Raw genomic sequence first — 14,388 nt, 5'->3', positions numbered from 1 at the left:
TCCTGTTCAAGACTTTCCTTTATTCAAAATTTTGGATGTCTGATTATTAGTATCTTTCTCTCTTTTTTTTGTATAGCACTTTTCATCACAATGGCAGGGGAGCCAACGTGGTTTAGAAACCGGTGGGAGAACGGATCACAGGGATACCTTCCCTCCTCCCATATACTCTAAAATGCAGCCACCTCTGAGTGGATCACAGCAGCTGTTTATAACAGTGCACATAAGTTTAGGAGAGGAATTTCTGGAGAACAACGTGTCCAAATGAAACTGGTGGGTTAGGGAGACAGTGTAATTACCATAGTGAATGGGTTCTCAGTGGGGACGTTGCAAGCAACCACCCTTCTTAAGGGCTAGATGGGAGAAGGGGTACTGAGTCATGGGTGGGAAGAGATTGAGGCTCACTACCCCAGTGAGATTCTAGCCAGGACTCGGAGACTAGCCACCGCAAAAAGTGATGTGGAATTTTTAGTGACCACAGGAGCTCAGGATGTCACTTTTACGTTTCCTTTGAAAAGCTAGCACTGTGCGAGGGGAGAGAGGAGAGGGCATGGCAGCCCTGTAGCTTTGGGCGCTGGCATTGGTCTGCTACTGAAGCAGGCTCGCAAGGCACCTCATAACCCTGCAGTGGATCATTGAGGTCGATACAAACCCGAAGTGGGAGAGCACCGTGCTCTGAGCCATGCACGTCACCGCTACAGTGATCAAACCACTATGGTTTCTATTCAAGCTTCACAGTTATGGAAATACTCCTTTTAAAAAAAAAAAGGCAGACTTAAAATGGTGGCATAACTTGGGGCCAGGGCTACCCCTGACGGTGGGAACGGTGCACTAATACATCACTGGTGTTGATTTGGCAGAGAATGAGGCGGTTAGTGGAGGGGAAAATGGGAGCCAGAGCTCCTGGGTTGTCTTCCCAGCTCTGTGCTGGGTGAGCAGAGAGTCAATTCTTCAGGGTTCTGTATCTAACAGTGCTACTGCCTCATTGTGTGACCTGGGACAAATCCCTGTGCTGGTTCAGATTCCCCTTCCGTCCACACACAAACCAGCCTCAGGTCAACAAGCCTTCAGGACCCGAATCCCAGGACCCTGCTAGGGGGATGAGTCAGAGCTGGGTCCCATTGTAATTTAGGTCCAAGGCCTGTCATTTTGCAGTGTAGATGCAACTCAAATCCTAGCCCCAAGGGCTGTGTGCTGCAGCATGGGTACATTAGCCTGGCTGGGCGACCCACACCCAGACTGTAAGCCCTGCAGTGTGGGCGCAGAAGCTCGGCTTGGCAGCACCTTGTAAACCCACCTGCAGAGCTGGGTTTACAAGGCAGGGTGGATCGGGTGACCCCCCTGACCCCCCCCCCCCGTCCCAGGAATGTCTGGGGCAAGGTCACGCCAGCGGGGAGGGAGCTTTGCACTCTTCAAAGTGAGTCCAGACCAACCCACGTGCGGTTTTTCACTCAGTACCGGAGAGGGGTCAAACCCATGTTAAAATGGACCGTCTGGCTTAAAACCAGGCCAAGGGCCCATCTAGGTGTAGACGCTCCTTGGGGGCCACGCCAGCTCCAGGGGCTGAGAAAGGCCTGTGGGATCAGGAGTCAGGAAACCCCCTCCTTCCCCCCCCCCGCCCAGCCCCCCCATCCCCGCCAGGCCCGGGCTGCCCTGGAGCAAGGACAAGGCTGAACACGTGCTCACGCCTTCCTGGGTCCTGTGCCCTTAAGCAAGGAGCCCGCCTTTTCCAGCTCCAGCGGCCAATCCCCTTCAAGCTCCGAGGAGGGTTTCCTCCCTCGCGCGGACCAACTGGGAGGGGGAGCGTGCCCCGAGTGGCAGAGCTCCTGCCCAATGGAAGAGAGGCGCCCGGGGCGATGGGCAGGAGCCTCGCCCAATGAGCGCGCGGGGCCGCAGGACGGGCAAGCCCGCCGCCCAACAGGGCGCGCTGGCCTGGGTCACGTGCGGCCCGGCGGCCCCGCCCCCGCGGCGCAGGTCTTCTAGGGGCGGGCGGCCGGACTCACTCTGCGCCGCCATGTTGGGGTTCGTGGGTCGCTGCTCGGCCGCCGCCGCCTCCCCCCTGCTGCGGCGCGGGGCGCTGGGCCCGGCCGGGGCCGCGGGGCCGCTCCGCGACCTGCTGCTGCGCGGCGCGGCCGCCGGCGGGGCCCGTGAGTGCGGGGCGGGGCGGGGCGGGGCCGGGCCGGGCCGGGCCGGGTGGGGTCACCTTGCGGCCGGGAGCGGGGGGGGGCTGGGCCGGAACCGGGCCGCAGGGGGGGGGTGTCGAAGGGAGCGGGGGGGGGGCAGCGAAGGTGGAACTGGGGGTTGGGCCGCAGTGGGGGGGTGGGAGCGGGGGGGGACCCCAGGAGATCTGGGCTCCAGCGGGGGGCGGTGCCGGGCCGGGCGGGGTCATCTTGGGGCTGGGGGGAGCGGGGGGCGGTGGGGCCGGACCCGGGCCGTGGGGGGGGGGGCAGCGAAGGTGGATCTGGGGGTTGGGCCGCAGTGGGGGGGTGGGAGCGGGGGGGGACCCCAGGAGATCTGGGCTCCAGCGGGGGGCGGTGCCGGGCAGGGAGCCGGGCTGGAACCGGGCCCGAAGTGGAGTGGGGGGGGGGGGGCTGGGCCGGAACCGGGCCGCGGGGGGGGGGGGTCGAAGGGAGCCGGGGGGGGGGGCCGGGCTGGAACCGGGCCGCGGGGGGGCAGCGAAGGTGGATCTGGGGGTTGGGCCGCAGTGGGGGGGGGGACCCCAGGAGATCTGGGCTCCAGCGGGGGGCAGGCCGGGCAGGGAGCCGGGCTGGAACCGGGCCCGAAGGGGAGTCGGGGGGGGGGGGGGCATCGGGTCGGGGGCCGTAGCCCTGGGCTGGGATGGGACTGACTCAGGTCAGGGCGGCCCAGAGGGAGGCTGGCCTCCCACAGCAGCGAGAGGCGAAACTCGGGGCCGGGAGACTCGCCCTGGGAGCAGGGGGCGCTGGTCCCCCCGGGGTGCAGATGGCAACGGCTGCAAGGATCATTTCTGCTACGGGGCCTAGCTCCCTCTGACAAGCAGCTTGTTTTCCCCCAAATCCCCTGGTGGGGCATCGCAGCCTGTCCCCTGCCCCAGTGTCTGACCTTGACTTTTGCCTTCTCTGCCCCCTCCCAGGACGGGACTATGCAGCGCAAGCGGCCCCCGCCGCCAAGGCCGGGGTTGCCATGGGCCGCATCGTGGCTGTCATCGGCGCCGTGGTGGATGTCCAGTTCGACGAGGGGCTGCCCCCGATCCTGAACGCCCTTGAGGTGCAGGGCAGGGACACCAGGCTGGTGCTGGAAGTGGCTCAGCATCTGGGTAAGCGGCGGCCCCTCCAGGCCTGTAACTGGCACAGGGTTGAGGCTCCTTCGCTGATGATCAAACATGATGACTTTCGTTCTTCTGAGCGTGCTGAAGCCACTACTATGGTCTGAGGAGGAGCAGGCTTAAAATGGCTGCTGGCCTGAATCTGTCTAGGAGGAAGCCACAGCGGGGGATGCAGTGAAAGCTGTTCCCAGGGATTCCTGTGCACGTCACCTGCTCTGATGTCCTTTCCACCTTGAGTACCTATGCAGTCTCCAGTACCAGAGGCAAAGCGACTTGCCCAAGGTCACACACGTGTCAGAGCAGGGAGCTGAATGTAGCTCTCCCAAGCTAGTGCCCTAACCACTAGGCGTCCCTGGAACTGTCCTCCCTGCTGAGTACGGAGAGAGACACACACAGAGCAGTGGTCAGTCAGGACAGGTTTTGCAGCAACTGTCTTGTTACCTGTGATTGCCTTTATGTAGCATCCATGTAATGCTCCTTTCCCGTGCCCTGGCAGGTGAGAACACAGTTCGTACCATCGCCATGGACGGTACCGAAGGCCTGGTGAGAGGACAGAAAGTGCTGGACTCCGGGGCCCCAATCAGAATCCCCGTAGGCCCTGAGACCCTTGGTAGAATCATGAATGTGATTGGGGAGCCTATCGACGAGAGAGGCCCAATAACGACCAAACAGTAAGTGCAAATGGTCTCCGGCCTTGCAGGGCCAGGGAGAAGGGGCAAGCCGCTGCAAAGAGACTGGGCTGCACGTCACTTGGGACTGCCTGAGTGAGTGGGGGGCGGGCATTGTTGCAGACCCTCTGGGCCTAGTTAAATGGCTGAGAGTTTGCACTGGCGTCTCCATGGCATTACAGGGACTTGACTGGCAGGAGCTAAACTGAACATTGGATGTTTTCTCCCTATTAAGTAACTTCTGCCCTTAGATTTCGGTAGTGCCTTGAATCCAGCCAGTGTGGGTCCCGGTTGCCTAGATGTGGTACAAATGCGGAGAAGCAGAGTGAACTGAAACTCTGCTAAGAGCTGTCCACAACAAGAGAAACCCCAACGGCTCGTGTCTCCTCCAGCTGCGGTTGCCGGCCGGTGGCACAGTACACCCTAGCAGGCCTTGAATGCCATCCTCCCAGGCCATCCAGCTTCTGCAAGCTGACATGATCCTCTGGGCCCCTGTCTTGCAGGTTTGCTGCTATCCACGCCGAAGCCCCAGAATTCGTTGAGATGAGCGTAGAGCAAGAGATCCTGGTTACCGGCATCAAGGTGGTGGACTTGCTGGCACCGTACGCCAAGGGCGGCAAAATCGGTACGTTGCAAATCAAAGGGGCCATGTGGGGGAGGGAGGCGGAGTTCGGGAGGGAGGGTCAGCACGTGGTTCATGGAGCTGGACTCCCTTTCAGAGCTTAGGAAGCCACCCTGAATCTTTGTTAGTGTGGGGGCCGAGTAAGAGGAGCATGGTGGGTTCAGAAGTCGTGTCCGTTCCTGCCCTTGCTAATGCGCCCTGTTTCCTTCGCTGATGAGTAACCTGGTGACTTTCGTTCTTCTGAGTTTGCTGAAGCCACTTCCAATCTTCTGAGAAGGAAAAAGGGGCGGGGGCAGGGAGAGCCTTGTGGCAAAGGAGCCGCTTGTCAGGGCGCTATTGAGCTAACCAACTGCACCCACTTCCCCCGCCCGCCCAGGTCTGTTCGGAGGCGCTGGCGTGGGCAAGACCGTGCTGATCATGGAGCTGATCAACAACGTGGCGAAAGCCCATGGTGGCTACTCGGTGTTTGCCGGCGTCGGGGAGCGAACCCGTGAAGGGAACGACTTGTACCATGAAATGATCGAGTCTGGAGTTATCAACCTGAAGGACACAACCTCCAAGGTGAGGGGGGGACCCTGGATGGGGGTCGAGCTGCTCCTCCGTGTTTGCCCAGGAGGGAAAGCCGAACCTTCAGGTCTAGGAAGCGTGCCCTGAGCAGTGCTTTGTGGCTGGCCAAGCAAAGAGCCTCAGGGTCAGCCCCTCTGGGAAATGTGTGATCCTTGGGAGCAGAGCTAGGGCTGCCCCTAGCCGCGGGCAGTAAGTCTGTCACCATAGCACTGGGGCTCCTGGAACGGCCCAGCGGAGGGCATTAGGTGGGGCCTGGCGAGCAGCCCCAGCTGTCCTGGTAACACGTTCGCTCCCTTTGTGTGCTGCAGGTCGCCCTGGTTTATGGGCAAATGAACGAGCCCCCAGGCGCCCGTGCCAGAGTCGCGCTGACTGGGCTGACAGTGGCCGAGTACTTCAGGGACCAGGAGGGCCAGGACGTGCTGCTCTTCATAGACAACATCTTCCGGTTCACGCAGGCTGGCTCTGAGGTATGGCGGCAGGGCGGTGCCAGGGAGCCATGGTCACCTGCCCAGCCTGACTGGCAGGTCCCCTGGCCAACGGGGTGAGCTGGGGAGCACTGGCCACCAGAGAAAAGGGGGGTCAGGGGGGAGGAACTCCCTGCAGGTCCAGGTGGCCCTTCTGTGTCTCACCATGGAACTGTCCCACCTCGTCCAATCCATGTGAAAGGCTCCCATCCGGGCAAGGCCGTCTGTCTCTCTGCAGCCTCCGCCTGACCTGGCTCTGCTTCCTTTCAGGTCTCCGCCTTGCTTGGCAGAATCCCCTCAGCCGTGGGGTACCAGCCCACCCTGGCGACTGACATGGGCACCATGCAGGAGAGGATCACCACCACCCGCAAGGGCTCCATCACCTCTGTGCAGGTAACTGTTCTGGGGAGTGGCCCGTCAGTGCGCCCTCGGACACACAGGCCTCTCCCGGCTCATGGAGAGGTTTCCCATAGTGCTGCTGTAGCGTGACCTCAAGGGCGACGTCCCAGTGGTGCTCAGCCATCATAGCCCATCTCCCTTGTTGCCTAGGCGATCTACGTGCCAGCTGATGACTTGACCGACCCTGCCCCTGCCACCACATTTGCCCATTTGGACGCCACTACTGTGTTGTCCCGCGCCATTGCTGAGCTGGGCATCTACCCTGCCGTCGATCCTCTGGACTCCACCTCCCGCATCATGGACCCCAACATCGTGGGGCTGGAGCACTACGATGTGGCCCGGGGGGTGCAGAAGATCCTACAGGTGAGAGCTGTGACCGGAGGTTGTATGGGGTGAGAGCGACACAGGCCCCGTGGTTAGGAGGTGAAACTGGGCCGTGGAAGGGCAGAGTCCAGTTCCCTGCTGTGTTAGCTGGGACAAGTCCCTTGCTCTCTCTGCAGCTTAGTTCCCCGTCTGTATGGGGGGGAGGGGAGGAGCACAGACTGGGAGGCGCTTGGGTCCCCTCTTCTGTGCCCCCAGGCTGGGGAAGCAGCTGACCTAGAGGCTGATGGGAAGGGGAAGCTCAAGGGTACAGCCTGTGGGATCTGTGTACGGAAGGCTTGGCCAGCTGGGAGCCCTGGTTAGCTGCCGAGGAGCAGGCAGTTCTGGTTGCCCCCAGCTCTGCCAGCCTGTCGGTGGCCTGCAGCACTTCTCTCTCCCCCTAGGACTACAAATCCCTGCAGGACATCATTGCCATCCTGGGGATGGACGAGCTGTCGGAGGAGGACAAGCTGACAGTAGCCCGCGCCCGCAAGATCCAGCGGTTCCTGTCCCAGCCATTCCAGGTGGCCGAGGTCTTCACTGGCCACTTGGGCAAACTGGTCCCACTGAAGGAAACCATCAAGGGCTTCCAGGACATCCTGGGAGGTGAGGTGCCAGGGGTGGGGCTTCTTGACTCTTCAGCTAACCCAGCCCTAGAAGTAGGGGGGGACACTGGCTGTGGCCCATGGAGTCTCCCCTCTGCTCTTAGCTGGGAGGCTGGACCCACATCTCCTGGTGCTGCAAGCCAGGGCACTGAAGTACGTGGCTGTCTTGCTGTCCTGGCCTGCCTGGCAGGGGCTTGGCTGGTGTGTTCCAGCTTCATCTGGGGAGCTGCTCTTTGGGCTGGGGGGGGGGATATAGCACCTGCATATATATGCTGCAGGGAACCTTCCCCACCTGTATAAGAGCCCTGGTGTTTGCTGCCCCCTTGTGGGGAGTCCTTGGGGTGCAGGGAAGCTGGGTCCCCTTCCTCACTGCTGCCCCTTGCTCCCTCTTGCGCAGGTACCTACGACCACCTGCCGGAACAGGCCTTCTACATGGTGGGCCCCATCGAGGAGGCTGTGGCGAAGGCGGAGAAGCTGGCCGAAGAGCACTCGTGAGCGACTGGCTCCGTCATACCTGTCCCCCAGCGCATCCCCACCCGGCTCCCTGGGGCCCGAGCTGGGTGTTGTGTCCTGTCTCCAGAGTATATTTAAAGTTTCCAATAAAAGATCAATCTAAAACATGAAGCAGGCCTGTTGGGGCTGTGGGGGGCAGGATCTGCATGGGGCAGAGTTCTGGGCGAGGGGTGAAACCTGGATCAGTGGGGGGGGGGGGGATTCTGGGGGCCACAGTATAACTTACAGGGCTAGTAAAACAGTGCCACTAGCTTCCAACCCAGCTCATCGCTGGGCCTCGGCTGCCCCCTTCCCTCCCCTTGGCCCTGGACCCTGCGGAGGGGCCCAGCGGCAGCAAGGAGTCTAGCTGCTGAGTCATTCCTCTCCCAACCTGAGCTCCTGGCTGGTCCCTGGCCACCCCCCGTGGCCATGCTGCGGTGCAATCTTCTGGCCCGGCTCCTGCCCAGGCTTAACTAGCGGGTGGGGGGATCGGCCGACCTCTATCCCCTGGTGGCTGGGGGAGGTGGGTAGCGAGGGCCTGAGTTTGCAGAGCAGCTTGTCAGATGCTTCTGGGGAGCAGAGAACAAAGGGTCTTGGCTCTGAAACAGTTCGGGCTGGCCTGACCCAACGTTCTCCCTCGGCCGGCGCCGTTCTCTTCCCACAGGCAGGTGGTCTCTTGGAATGAGCCTCGGTCTCTTGGTGTGCAACCGTTGGGCTTGGCTTTAAGAGGTGGGGGCCACTGGCCTAGGGGCAAGTACCCAGCCCTGTCTGCTTCCCAATATGCTCATCACCTACCCAGGACCGCAAGACTCCTGAATGCCACCTTCTGGCACTGCCCCGGCTCCAGGCCCAGTCCTTGACCCCATCCCCCTCTGCACTGAAAGCCCCGGTCTGGCACCAGTGCCTGCTTAACATGGCTTTGCTGGCAGCCGGGCGATGACGCAGCCCCGGGCTCGTGGGAAGCGCTGCAGGAGACGTGCCAGCGCAGAGTCCGTGAGGGAGAAGCAGCGGGTTGCTCAGCTGTACCTGCGGGCTGCGGCTGGCTCTGTTAACTCCTGAGTGTCTGGGTCTGGCGCTAACACCCACTGCTCTGCCAAGCCTGTACCCCGTGCAAGAGCAGAGGGAGGCTGGGGGGATGCACTTCCAGCTGGTTGCCTCGTCTAGTTGCTCACTGCTCCTCTTGCAGGGCTGGCTTGGGGACTGAGGGTGAGGATATTCCACCCACAGCAGCTGCCAGAGAGCTCGCGAGCCAGGTTCATGTGCAATAAGTGGGGTGTTTCCCTTTGGCCCCTCTGTTTCCTCCAGCATCGTCCCTGAGCCGATCCCATGGGTCTACAGCCGCATCTCTAGGTCCTCAGAGCTCAGGGCCCCTGGCTGCTGTACAGCTGGTTGGGACTCTCCCTGCCCTGAGGACCTTAGACAAAAGCTGGGGAGGGGAAGTGATTGAGCCGGTTTAGTGGCGGAGCTGGGCCTAGAACCCAGTTCTGCCCCCCAGCTCAGGGCTCTGTGCACTAGGCTGGAGTTAAGCCAGCCCAGGCCCCTGGTCTCTGAGCAGCACCTGGCACAAGGGGCCTAGGTCTGTGACTGGGACGACTGGGTACTACCGCAATACAAAGGCCACTGAAATGCAGCCACCTCTGGGTTGGAACGTGGCAGCTGTTGAAGGCTCTGGGGGCAACAGTCCAACAGGAGCCAGAGACTGTATCCAGCTGCCTCAGGGAGGCTAAATGCAATGAGGGGGCGGACAGCAGAGCCCCCGCCCTGCCCGGTGAGAAGAGCTATGGGAGTGGGTGGAGCCCTGGGGCCTCAGGGCATGTGGGTCCCCCAGCGTGTGCCAAGGGTGCAGCTCTGAAGTGCCCCACCCCTGCCGGGGAAGCATAGAGGGGAAGGGGCTGGTTCATCCGTCTGGAGTGAGCCAGACGGTGCGTGGCCCCGGGCTGGGGGCGGGAGGGAGTTTCCAAACCGCTCTCCTGGCGGCGTCTGTAACCCAGCAGGGCAGGGGGCGGCCTGGAGCGGGCAGGGCCCCTTTGCGCGGCTGGTGAGGCTGGTGATGCACAGGGGCTAGCCCGAGCCATGCGGATCTGCCCCAGCCGCACCTAGAGGGGGCTCCGATGCTTTGTGGTGGCTCCTAGCTGGGGGGGCGGGGGCTGGCTCTGGGGAGCCCGGGGCTGGCCTCACCGGGGGGGTGCGGGGTGGTCCATGTTGGTGAGGGGTGTTTCCATATTAATTGGGGGCTGATTTAAAAAGGCACCGCTGGGGTAGGACGCTCCAGGGCGCTGGCAGCCCTCGCCCGGCCTGCCCTCCCGTGGGCCCTGCCCTGCAGGGCTGAGCCTGCCGGGGCCTGGCAGGGGGAGAAGCACCCAGCGGCTCAGCAAACGCTGGCTGGGACCCGGAGGGAGTTGCGGGGGGGGGGGGGGGCAGGCAGATGCGGGATTCAGCCAAGACCTGGGGGAGCTGCTCTCGGGTGGGGGGGGTTAGATGGGAGGGGGTTACACAGGACCTGGTAGCTGGAGTGAAGCCAGCTGGGGGGGGGGGGGGGCACCGCAGTCCCCTTTGCCCCCCGCAGGCCTCTCCATTGTGGGGGTGCCCAGCAGCCCCCTTCCCCCCCCCCCAGGCCTCCTGTCTCTTGCACCATTTTGAAAACACAAAAGAGCCATTTGCTCGGCTGCCTCTTGGCTTTAATCACCATCCCCAGAGCAGCTGGGCCTTTTGTGTGGCTGGGCCGGGCTCGGGGCTCCCCCTAGTGAGAGCAGAGGGGCCGGGAGCCTCGCAAGGGGGAGGCCTCTGACCGTGTGTGTGTGTGGGGGGGGGGGGGGGAGTATAAATGCCGGGGGGGGGGAGGTCAGATTTTTCATGCCCCACTTGGCACTGAATCCAGGCCAGGCCCTTGGTTGGGAGAGGAGCCTGGTCTGGGGTCAGAGAGGGGCATGAACCGTGGGAGAAGGGGAGGAGCCCCCCCCCCAGCCCCTGAGGGGGGAAATGAGTTAGGACCAAGGCCCCAGCCCCACCAGCCCTGGGAAACCCTGGCTCCTTGCAAGAGGAAAGTGGCTATGTGCCCCAGTGCCCCCCCTTCCAGCCCCACTCCCCTGGGGTTAGTGCAGGGCAGAGATGGGTTCTCCCCCGGCTCAGGACACAGCGCCTGGGGGGACATTTCACCCAGCCCATCTCCTCCTGCCTTTGAGCAGACGCAGGGAGAAGCAGCAGGGTGGGGAGAGCTGAAAATCCCACCAGCCTGGCTCCTCCTGTCAGGGCCGAGGTGGGGAACAGGCTCCATGGGGCACTCTGCAGTCTGGGGCGGGGGGTTTCCAGGCTGGCCCGAGCACACAGCAGGGAGTGACACGGCCTCTCCCCATGGCTCAGAGTCTAAGAGGTTTGGCCTGTGTACCAGGGAGCCCCGGGTGGGTGATCGGTGCCAGCTCTCGCCAGTTCCGCCCCACACTTTCCCCCGCGCAATCAGCCAGCCAGGGGCCGGGCACCAGCCCCCTGCCAGAGGGCACAGGAAAGGGGCAGGAGAAAAGCGCTTCTCTGGGGTCTGCTGGCTGTCCTGACCAAGGTGCCCAATGCTGGGGGCTGCGTGGGGAACACCAAGCCCCTGGGCTGCACCCCATTCAACACAAGAGGCTTTGGGACCCCCTTTTTGCAGAGGGCCCCGGGGAGGGTCAGGCTTGAGCATGCCAGGGAGGGAAGCAGCGAAGCCAGCCAGCAGGGGCAGTGTCTCTCCCCTCGGATGGGGCTAGCAGCGGGGCTCTCACGCCCCTCCAACCGGGTGGTGCCCAGTCCCAGAGCTCCCTGCCCTATTCCTTTATCTCGCAGGCCTGGGGGCCACCTTTGCCTGGCAGCTTCAGGTGCCATTAAGCAGCCAGTGCCCCAGGACCATGTGTAGCTCAGACCCCCGCCAAAACCAGCTTTATTTCCCCATCGGCCATGGGCAGAGACTGGCTACTTCGCGGCCTGCCCATGGGGCAAAGCCGTAATGGTACCCCATGCAGTGGGGCAGGAGGGCTCCGGCTAGCCGCTCAACTGCTCCAGAGCAGGACGGAGGTGGGGGGGGTTCTCCCCTTCCCCGGGCACGAGATTTAGCGCAGTAGCGAAGGGAGAGGAAAGCATTCGCCTGCCTTTGTGGTGCCTGAACTGGCCCAGGCTTCGGAAGAAGATTCCCAGGATGCTCTGCAACTTAGCTAGCCTGGAGATCACCTGTCACTGAAATGCAGCCCCCTCTGGGACAGGATGAGGCAGCTGTTTATCTGGGGGGTGGTGTGGTGTCACAGCACTCGGAGATGGAGTCCAGCAGCTCGTCATACAAAGATCGCTCCCCCAGGCCTGAAATGCAGCTGCCTCTGGGGTGGGGCGTGGCAGCTGTTTAGCACCTTCTCAGCAACACGCTCAGTTTGGGACAGGAAGTGAAGACCCCCCTTCTCCGGCTGATTAACCCCTCCATTGGTGGAGTGCCGGCTGGATGTTCATGGGCACGAGCAGTCGGGATCTCCAGCGGCACAGCGCCCCCTATCAGCATGCTGGGGATTGGGGCGATGCCAGCTCTGCGGGAAGAGCGCCCCCCTTGCATTCCTGGGGCATTAGTTTGCGGTAGGGTGAGCTGGCTTCACTCAAAGTTTTGCCCGCACTTGCTGCTGGGCAGGATCCGAAAGGGGACAGGGCCCAACCCTACGATCCCAGCCCAGCTGGGGTGGGATCCCCTGGCACTGTCGGGGGGAGCTGGGAAGAGGTCCCGGCTGCTTCCAACCCTGGGCTAAAGAACCAAGGGCTAGAGGGTGGGTGGGGAAGGGAATTTTTTAACCTCTAAATCCATTCTCAGGGGGTCTAGCGAGGTGCAGCTCCCTAGGGCTTTGAACCCATTTAAGCTTCCACCAGCACCCACTTTTTACCCTGTGCCTGGTGTACTAGGGGGGGTGTCATAGGGTGCATGTGGCATGTCCAGGGCATCGGAGGGTGCCCAGACAGGCATTGGGGGGGGGTCCATTATGATGCATGTGGGTCATGGTGCACTGGGGGGCCATTACAGTGCACGTGGGTCATGGTGCATTGAGGGGGCCCTTATCATGCACATGGGTCCTGGTGCATTGGGGGGGGACCCATGACAGTGCACGTGGGTCATGGTGCATTGGGGGCCCCATTATGATGCACGTGGCTCAGGGTGCATGGGGGGGGCATGATGATGCATGTGGGTCATGGTGCATTGGGGGGCCGTTACAATGCACGTGGGTCAGTGTGCATGGGGGGGTCCCCATTACGATGCACGTGGGTCAGCGTGCATGGGGGGTCCTCATTACGAGGCACGTGGGTCAGTGTGCATGGGGGTCCCCATTACGATGCAAGTGGGTCAGCTTGCATGGGGGGGTCCCCATTACGATGCACTGCGTCATGATGCATTGGGGGGGCCATTACGATGCACGTGGGTCAGCGTGCATGGGGGGTCCCCATTACGATGCAAGTGGGTCAGCGTGCATGGGGGGTCCCCATTACGATGCACGTGCGTCATGATGCATGGGGGGGCCACTATGATGCACGTGAGTCACGGTGCATTGGGGGGCCCCCCCATGACGATGCACGTCGGTCACGGTGCATTGGGGGGGGCATTACAGTGCACATCCGCCAGGGCACCCCATGCACTGGGTGGGGGTGAGGGGCTCCCCATTACGGCCTGCAGCCGCCGCCCCCTCCTGCACATCAGGGCCGGAGGGGGGAGGGGCGGCCGCGCTTAGGCCCCCCCCCCGGGGCTGGGGCTAGCTCCGCTCCGGCTGCAAATGGCTCCTGCACCTTTAAATAATTCATCCGGCTGCCTCCTGCACGGGGCCGGGCGGGGAGGAGCAGCGCCCGCCGGTGACATCAGCGCCCGCCCGGGCTTCTGCAGCCACCTGCTCCCAGCCAGAGCCCGGCGGCGGCGGCGGCCCGGAGCTGCTGCGCCCCCGGGACCCCCCGCCCCCCATCGGCCAGGTAAGGAGCGCGGGGTGCACCCCGGGGGGCCCCCCCGTCCAGCTGCTGCGTGCAGCCTCCTGGGTCCCAAAGCCATGGGCCCTGCCTGCCCCCCCCCCCCCGGGTGGGGATCCCCCGATCCGGCTGCCTGGAGTATGTGTGTGGGGGGGGATCCCTCCGCTCTGCCCTCCCCCAGGTGAAGGGGGCGTTGGATGCTGGGAGAAACTTTGTGCAACTCTGTCCGGGGGGGGAGGTGTTTGGGGCTTGTGACGCAGCGGCAGGGGGTGGAGAGGGGGGTCTGGGGCTTGTGACGCGGTTGGGTGGGGGGGTTGCAAAGGGGAGTGTGTGTGTGTGTGGGGGGGCTTGTGATGCAGCTGGAGAGTTGGGGGTGCAAAGTGGGGGCCCCGGAGAATCTGGGTCTTGGAACACAGCTGGGGGGGGAGGTGCAAAGTGTGTGTGTGGGAGGGGGGTGGAGCTTGTGACGCAGCTGGTGGGGTGGGGGGGGTGCAAACAGAGGCCTGGGGGAGTTTGGGGCTTGTGATGTGGGCAGAGTGGGGGGTGCAGAGGGTGGTCTGGGGTCTGGGACACAGCTGGTAAAGCACCATCTGGCCTGTTCCCCCTCCCTGCCCCACGGGCTCTGGGGCAGGATTGTTCCCTGGCATGCTGGCCTGGGCTTTGCCCAGCTCCCAGGGATGGGTTTGGGGGACCCTCCCTCCTTCTGTCATGGCCTGGCCCCTGCCTGCTCTTGGGGGTCTCTCTGTGATCGGTGTCATCTGGGATGCTCCTCTTAGGGGTTCTTGTATGGGGGGGGTCCTCCCCAGACCCCTTTAGTCAGGCTGGGAATGAATGTGAAATGAGGGGTCACTGGGTAATAGAGTTGTGGGGGGAGGGGCTGGGAACCAGGACTCCTGGGTTCCATCCCCGGCTCTGGGGGTGGAAGGGGATCTAGTAGTTAAAGCAGGGATGCGGGAAGTCAGGA

General features: G+C 62.9%; 1 protein-coding gene and 2 non-coding genes across 3 annotated transcripts; all 3 read left to right on the top strand.

Annotated features, from left to right (window-relative positions):
* Positions 1–1,996: 1,996 nt before the first annotated feature.
* On the top strand, positions 1,997–7,610 carry ATP5F1B (ATP synthase F1 subunit beta). The gene is made up of 10 exons (XM_074934941.1): positions 1,997–2,144; positions 3,110–3,292; positions 3,798–3,972; positions 4,473–4,594; positions 4,968–5,152; positions 5,467–5,625; positions 5,893–6,015; positions 6,172–6,384; positions 6,786–6,987; positions 7,384–7,610. Exons 1-10 carry the CDS (start codon positions 2,012–2,014, stop codon positions 7,479–7,481), a joined length of 1,593 nt encoding a protein of 530 aa, XP_074791042.1. The 5' UTR covers positions 1,997–2,011; the 3' UTR covers positions 7,482–7,610.
* LOC141975438 (small nucleolar RNA SNORD59) lies at positions 3,340–3,413 on the top strand. The gene has a single exon (XR_012635919.1). It is a non-coding gene; the product is annotated as a small nucleolar RNA SNORD59 (small nucleolar RNA).
* Positions 4,796–4,869, top strand: LOC141975436 (small nucleolar RNA SNORD59). The gene has a single exon (XR_012635917.1). It is a non-coding gene; the product is annotated as a small nucleolar RNA SNORD59 (small nucleolar RNA).
* Positions 7,611–14,388: the final 6,778 nt, after the last annotated feature.

Source organism: Natator depressus, chromosome 20, assembly GCF_965152275.1.
Source record: "Natator depressus isolate rNatDep1 chromosome 20, rNatDep2.hap1, whole genome shotgun sequence".
Taxonomy (NCBI): domain Eukaryota; kingdom Metazoa; phylum Chordata; order Testudines; family Cheloniidae; genus Natator; species Natator depressus.
Note: the sequence above shows the minus strand (reverse complement) of the source record. Positions and strands in the feature narration are given on the sequence as shown.

Coding starts and splice junctions, on each gene's coding strand:
- ATP5F1B (XM_074934941.1), top strand. CDS start 2,012: ATGTTGGGGTTCGTGGGTCGCTGCTCGGCCGCCGCCGCCTCCCCCCTG. Junction 2,145..3,109: donor CGCGGCCGCCGGCGGGGCCC/GTGAGTGCGGGG, acceptor GCCCCCTCCCAG/GACGGGACTATGCAGCGCAA. Junction 6,988..7,383: donor CTTCCAGGACATCCTGGGAG/GTGAGGTGCCAG, acceptor CCTCTTGCGCAG/GTACCTACGACCACCTGCCG.